This window comes from Prionailurus bengalensis, chromosome B4 (genome assembly GCF_016509475.1).
Source record: "Prionailurus bengalensis isolate Pbe53 chromosome B4, Fcat_Pben_1.1_paternal_pri, whole genome shotgun sequence".
Classification (NCBI taxonomy): Eukaryota; Metazoa; Chordata; class Mammalia; order Carnivora; family Felidae; genus Prionailurus; species Prionailurus bengalensis.
Window position 1 is genome coordinate 120,588,315 of NC_057358.1, and position 7,812 is coordinate 120,596,126.

Here is a 7,812-nt window from a genome sequence, read left to right on the forward strand (position 1 = left end):
CCACTTTAAATAAAGCTGCTCTCACAACACAACAGAACCTAAAAAACTCTACAGCACAACTGAATCTAAGTTCCATTTTACACATTCCTGATGACATGCTGTTAAATTAAGTTAGCACTATCTCTCAGAAACAGATTCAGAGATGAACACTCTTTGAAGACTGCAGAAGAACCTAACAAAAACAAAATTTATCCTTGACTATATATTTTGATCCACCCTCAAAAGTCACCCAGTTTCATGCCAGACCCACGTTTAACAAAAATGCAGAATTCACTTCCTGTCCTCCTGATGCAAAGGAAGAAAACTGGACTCTAAGATGAGATCCTAGATCTGTGTTACACAAGAAATTTCACTGAATTTTAAACTGGCATTGTGCCTCTGCCTGCCATATGGTGTACCTGACCATGTCATCACATACATGAGAAAGAACTAAAACACAGATGAGTCTTCTGTGTAAATTCCTGCTTTTAAAAATATAAAATATTCTATGATGAAAAAACCAAAACTCATCATATTTCAGTTAACTAAAGCTATACCACAATATGTTTAAAATGGAACCAAAGATACACTAAAATGCATTAAATGTTTAAAAACTTCAGGTTCTATAGGATAAAATTAGTCTTTTCTAACCCTTTATTTGAATTATACCTTCCATTTCTAGTTAAATACTCAAGAAGAATGTCCTAAAATAGGCTCCTTGAAAGAATTTTCCAAAACTGCATCAAATACATAATAAATTATTTCAGTATACAATTGAACAAACCACATTGTGTTTACTGTCACCTGAGAGGTTAAATTGCTAAAGTCAATAGAAGCAATGCTGAATATTGTAAGCTTCGGCATTAATGTCAGTCAAGATTTGTTCTACCCTTCTACCAACTGTAAGAAACCACTGAGATACACTACGAATTAGGCAATGTAAGAATGGACAGGGTGAGTAGTAGCCACTGACTGGCTGTCCTAATTCCCTGCTACACATCAGTCTTACTGTTTGGAAGAGGAAGCTGAAAACCTAGCTTAGTAGAGAAAGAGGTCAATACCAAAATTCCTTCTCCTCTTTCCTTACTCCCCATTGTGCAGCTGGCACTGTTCACTGTGGCAGACACAGTTCCCTGAACATAATGGTGCAATCACCACTTCAAACATCATTACTATCTAAAATAGATAACCCACTTGCAACTTGCCTATTTTTATAGATATAACATTTTCATGCAGTTTAACTGCTCTATTTGTGATTTATTCCATTTAACCAATGCAGTTTCCCCGAAAGTGAGTACCTTTATCAGAGTCCCAATAACCACAATTGCCCAAATAGTTGTGAAAATTACAACACTTTGGAGTTGCCTCTTATCAACTTGTACCCATCACCAAAAACTTCATGAACTGAATCCTAAATCTGAAAAATGTATAACTCTCTGGTTTATATGTCTTTAAGGACTAGACACTATTTTCCCCTACTTCTTACTGATTTACTTTGTCACATGGGAGTCTTGAGAATTCTTTATGTCCAACAAGAATTTACTAAAAATAGTATATATAGTATGCAAGCCTTTGATTCATTAAGAAAACCAAGTAAATTTAAGGCATTAAACTTTTGTTTTATTAAAATACAAATAATTCTTAATCTTGACTCATTAAGAAAGAAATGATTTAATACACATACTAAATAGGAATTGTTTTTGTTTGCATTAAAAGGTGGCTGTGCCAAAGAGACTTTAAAAGGTTTTGCAGCTGTCTCATGAAAGATGTTAAATAAAATAAAATTTCACATATCATATGGAGGAAGAAAAAGGAGGTGATTCAATTTGAATACTCTGATGAGCTCTAATGAGCTCAGAATTCTTTAGGACAAAAGGGGGTAATGAGAAGTATAAATGAAAACAAACACAAAAAAGAAGTATTTACCTGGGGAAATGTTAATGTCCCTTTCAACTAAGTTAGAAAAAATGGAGGGAGTTATAAAAAGTTCACTTCTATAACAGTTAATGTAAACTTAAATTCTGACAGAATAACAGTAAAACTTGCTTGTTTTAGACCACAAGAGAATTTCCTGTAACATCTAACAATGCCAAGAATCTGATTCTTCCCAACTTCCATTTTGCTCCTATCATCCCTAGTGAAAATCATTTTCAAACCAGAAAGTATAAACAAATAATGTTAGGGATTATTGAAACTTCAAACAGACAGAGATCATAACAGACAAAGTATATCCAGACCCAGAAGAATTAGGTACAAGGGCATAGAAGGAATTTTCATCAGAACTAGGCATCCATCATCCATGGTTCGCTACCATAAACAAGCTATAATAAAGTAGCCTGATTTGGGTGGAATTTATAGACTTAATACTAGAGGTATATCAAAGGAACGCCATAAACAGGACACAGCATGACTCCAGAAAGGCAATGGATAAAATACCTCAAAAGATTCTCACAGGTACATCAGAGAGAAGCAGCTGAATGAGAGTTCTATTAAGTGGCTTCAATGTTGGTAGAAATACCATGTATAAGTATTGCTACTTTTAAATTTATAGTAGGCTAAAGAAAGGTTCTTTAGAGACATATCATGGTGTGTGGAATTCCAATTATGGAAAACATGCATATTAAATCTATAGATGATGCAGAGGAAGAAGATAATATGCTGGAAGACAGACTCAAGAGTCAAAAAGATCTACATAGATTATAAATACAGGCTAAAACAAGTAAGATTAAATGTAATAGGAATGATTTAAATTCAATCCACACTTTTACAAGTATGATAGGGGAACCACTGCTTCATAAGTCATTGAAAAAAATACCTGGAAGTTTTGAGTATCTATCTGCTCAATGTGAGCCAATGTCATTATATACCTCAGAAAAACTGACTTTCATTAAGCTAGATCTTATATCAATAATAAAGAGGTAATAATTTCAATGTTTTTAGTAGCTGCTATTAATACATGTTTATTTTAGAATACTGGAAAATGTAGAGAGCAAAAAGAAAATAAAGATCATCCACAATTCTACCACTCAAGGATGAATGCTATTTTTTACATTTTGGTGTTTATCATTCTAGACTTTTTCATGTACATTATAAATTTTCACACTTACTTTTTCTTAAAAAAAAAATAGGGTCATACCACAAATGCTGTTTTGAAACCTGTTTTTTTTTTTTAATTCAACAGTATATCAGGTCCCAGTATATTCACAATGGTCAACTGATATCTTAGTGCATTTTGTTCATTTCTGCTCACCACCTTTAAGAGTCATTGCAGAACTTGAGAATATGCACAGAAGGGAAAAAAGAGAATAGTGAAAAGCATGAAAATGTAAGTTCACCTATATTCCACTTCCAAATAATACCAACTGCTAGAAATTACAGGGAGTTCAGGGGTGCCTGGGTGGCTTAGTCAGTTAAGTGTCAAACTTCACTCAGGTCATGATCTGGTGGTTCATGAGTTCGAGCCCCTCGTCAGGTTCCGTGCTGACAGCTCAAAGCCTGGGAGCCTGTTTCAGATTCTGTGCTCCTTCACTCTGCTCCTTCCCTGCTCATGCTCTGTCTCTATTTCTCTCTCTCTCAAAAATAAATAAACACTAAAAAAATAAAATAAAAACAAGAAATTACAGCGAGGTGGATATCAACTCAATAAAAGGAGAATGTTTTTAATAATTAGAGCTGTCAAAAAAAAAAGGAATGGATCTAGTCATTTAAGAGTTTTATAAGGCTAGAATAACTAACTGGTAAAAGATGTTGCAGGTGATTCCTCTAGGTCAGAAGTTGGATAAAAGGTTCCATTTTATTTATAGATTCTATAATTCTAGTGGAAAATTTACTAAGGAACTTTACTCCATGTCCAATATGAAGCAAATCTTTAGTAATCAAGACCTTAAGAAATAAGGTCAAGTGCTTTAAAGCTGCATGAGAAATAACAACACTAATGATAAAACATCAATGTGTTAAATGCTTTGCATTCATTTCTTCATATTTCATTTAACTCTTACAACAACTCTATATGATAGCTACTATAACTATTCCCATTTTCTAGAAGAGAACAGTGAGGCTTAGAAAGATTTTTATATTTATTCAAGATCATTCTTTTGCTGAAAACCGCAGTATCACCCAAGCATACCTGATTCCCTATCATATATCTACTGCTCACTTGGGAATATGTCATCAAAACCGTCTTCAGAAAAGTTCTTAGTGATCCCCCAAAGGGCAGTCATGAGGATTTTTTTGTCATTAGGAAAAAAATTAAGGATTTTTAAATCAGATTATTCATAGCAAAAAAAAAAAAAGTAGACTAAACTACGTATTTTAAACTCACAAATCAAATAGAATCAATGAATAAGACTTACAATGTGGAAAAGCAAATTTAAATCACAAAACTTCAAATCTTTGCCATTACTAATTAAGTGACCTTGGGCAAGTCCTTATCTTCCTATCTCTAGTTCTTCACCTGTGAACTGAGGCTCAGCCACTTAAGGCTGATATAAGAATTGAAGGAAATGATACAAGTAAGCATTTAGCACAGTTATCTGACACTACCTATTACACAACTAATAAAGGCAGGGGGGAGGTAGTGGCAAACCTATTCTGCGGTCATTCCGAAGTATTTTAAAATGTCCAAGCGTCATTATATTTGAAGAGGGAGGGGCCACCTTCTCCATCATTATGTAAATAAATTTTTGAACACAATCATTTGTGAAATAAAGTAACAACTAAATTAAATGTGCTTTCTTAGGAATTTCATTTTATGCAAAGGATCACCCAATGCAATTTCAACTGTCATATTCTTCAAAGACATTGTTTTGGTTGTTCATTTAGTATGGTATAGATGCAAGTTTAAGGGTTATTGGTTTTGATTTTGACTTTTACAACTTGGTTCAAACTCATGAGAACGTTTTTTTACTTTTGTTTTCTGTGCACATTTTTGTTATACAGCTCTCACCCTGACAAAACCAGCAAAAGAGAAAAAACCTCTTGTTCAAGAAGTTTAACAACTTAGTTTAGCAACATTAAATAGTTAGTATTTTATTCCTAAAATTTGCCACCTATTCTTTTTTTTAAATGGCACAACAGAGAAAGTATTTAAAAGATGTTTGCCTTTAAGTTCTATCACAAAGATACGCTTTTTAAAATACTATTTATCTTAATAAAATTAACTGAAGTTATCACTGTTCCCAAAGAATTCCTTAGTGTTTGTCCAAAGGAATTGATTATTTAGAAACCTCTTTCAGAATACAGGTTTCTAGCCATAATCATTCTTACAACTAATTCAATCAACTGGTAAACACATTTACTTTACCTGCAACTTTAAAACCGTAACCAGATAAACTGCTTTTGTATAAATAACCCATGACTAGGGGCAGTTATTAGAGCTATAATCTGAAACATGTCCACACTGTCTACTTGTGTTTGAAAGTAAAAATTACTTACCAACAGAGTACACCCAAAGAGTCATTGCTCCTAAGATCAACTAAAAAAATGTCCCATATTCATTCATTGATCTGAAGTGAATTATTATTCCAATAAAATGTCACTATTAAGTATATATGATCATATATGGAGCTTTTTAAAATCCCATCAACTATTTGCCAACTAAATTCATTTCACTCTAATACAAATGTTTTCATTTTCCCTACAGGCCAGTACTATAATTAACTGCATTGTCTGGCCACTACAACATCTAAGAACTTGTGTAAAGAACACAATGTCATCATCCAAAAATCTGTATTAAACACTTGTCAAGAGTAGCACAAAAGAGTATTTAAAAACCAAAAAAAAAAAAAAAATCATTTGGGTTTTTCAAATTTTTACAAGTACAGCTGGGTTGCTTAAGAGATGTTTTAGGGTGAAGCTATGAATGATGATTGATGCCTCCAAAAATATCCAGGGTAAAGTGAATAGCCACAATTTTATGAACTAAACAGCTTTCCTTGCATTTTATCTAATGAATATTCTTCAGGCTTCTTCCCTCCTATTTAATTCGTCCATCAATTCAACTCTCAAGTTCGCAGTTTCTCAAATATGCAAATCAACCCTATTTCTAAGGTACTGCCTGCTGAATAAAGACCTTGACATTTTTTTTAAATGTCATCTTAGAAAGAGTCTCCAAGCAATATTAGTCTCACCCGCAACATCTTCATATTAAAAGGCCTCTACTACATTCCATACACGCTATCCCAATCCTGACCTGGCATCCTTGGTCCTAAAAACCAAGTTGCACTGAGCTAAGTCCAGGTAAGTGGAAGTACTGCTGGGGCTGCTAACCTGCCTCATCAAGTTTTACACACACCCTGTACAGATGACATCTCATCAGAAGGTTCGCTTGCTTCATTTTGTGGGATCACAACCCACAGCACAGCAAATGCCTTCTGCAAGAGAAGGTAGCAGCAACCAAAGGCCGTGGCTTTTTGCAGGGTAAGTGAATGCACGCAATAGCTTCTCTACCAATTTCATGCAAATAGACAAAAAAGGCTGGGTTCGACACTGAAAATACATAATAAATGTTGATGGAAAGCGAGTGGAACACCGATTTTCTTCCAGCAACACTAGTACATGTACAAGTTCTGCACCACAGTTCAGAGAAAAGTAGCTACTGACGCATTGATGGAAGGCTATTTTCAAATTACTCAAAGAATCTAAGGCATCAATCTGACTGGGAACCTCGTGCCTCCTCTCCACACACACAGTCTGTTTTCCTGCCTAATTTAAGAATGAATCGCTGGCAGCCACCAGGTGCACTAACCATGAAGAGGAGGACGTATCTATCACAATGCAAAACGAGGTATGCAACCCCAGAACTGGTTCCCGTCCTTACCTTAGCAGATTAGAAAGGGGTAGGGGTCCGGATCCACCGCCCAGGATCCCTCCTTTCCTGCCAGACAGGAGTTTCTCCACCAGAGCCACATTTCCAGTGCGGGCAGCTTCCAGCAGCTCCTGGTCCTTCCCCATAGTCTTCCACCGGCTCCCTCACAGAGTCCTTTCCCCCCACCCCGGGTCCTCCTCCCCGCCCACCCCCACTCCCCAAAATCCAGGGCCCTCCCCGCCCCACCCTAAAATAATGCAAGAGCTTCAGCAAGAAGAGATTCCTGCAGCCCCAAGCCGGGAACACCACTCTCTCCTCCTCTTCGGGGCGCAGCTTTTACAATGGGGATCAGACCATGTCTAGGAAGAGGGGCTGGCCGAGCGGGGAGCCGCGACGCGCCCCCACAGCCACTCCCCTGAATTCCTGAAGCCTCGTTCCCGCGGGTGGGGCGTGAGAGGGTGCTTTTGAGGAGCGCGAGGAGGATGCTGAGGACTGAGGAGGTCGCAGGAAGAGGAGGCGGAGACAGTCCTCGCGGGAGCCCGAGCGCAGCGAACAACCGCGTCGGCGGCCCGCGCACCCTCACGCCGCGGCCCGGGCTCTGATCAGCTTCCGCGCCCCGCGGGCTCGGCGGTTAGGTGGCGGCGTCCGCGGCCCGCGGCGGAGAGGAGAGCGCGGCTGCGGCCCCGGCGGCCGTGGTCCGCGCCGAGGCAGGGCGGTGCGGACGAGCCGCGGCGGGCGCGTGCCGAGGGCGGCGGCGGCGCAGGGGCTGAAGCAGGGCGGGAAGGAGGGCGCCCCGGTCCGCCGCCGGCGGCTCTGAGGCCTGGCGCGCGTGGTGGCCGGCGCGCGGGGGGGGCGTGTGCGCGCGTGCAGGTGCGGCCTGAGGGTCCGTCCCGAGTTGGGCGGGGGGCGAGGGGCGGGGGGCGAGGGGCGGGGGAGGGGGCCGGCCCGGTGTGGGGGCGGGGCGCCGGGATGATATTATCTTCGTTTTTGTGGGCGGGGACGCTCCCTCTTCCCTTCTCCCTCCTCCC

The 7,812-nt window shown here is 39.2% G+C and overlaps 1 protein-coding gene across 13 annotated transcripts in view; it reads right to left on the minus strand.

Moving 5' to 3' along the window:
* The window catches only part of ANKS1B (ankyrin repeat and sterile alpha motif domain containing 1B), a 1,096,782-nt gene extending 1,089,815 nt beyond the window's left edge, over nt 1–6,967 (minus strand). For all 13 annotated transcript variants that reach the window (XM_043562285.1, XM_043562284.1, XM_043562283.1 and 10 more), the window contains exon 1: nt 6,797–6,967. In XM_043562285.1, the coding sequence (XP_043418220.1) occupies nt 6,797–6,930 (134 nt within the window). In that variant the 5' untranslated portion in view covers nt 6,931–6,967. The remainder of the gene's footprint in view (nt 1–6,796) is intronic.
* Nucleotides 6,968–7,812: the final 845 nt, after the last annotated feature.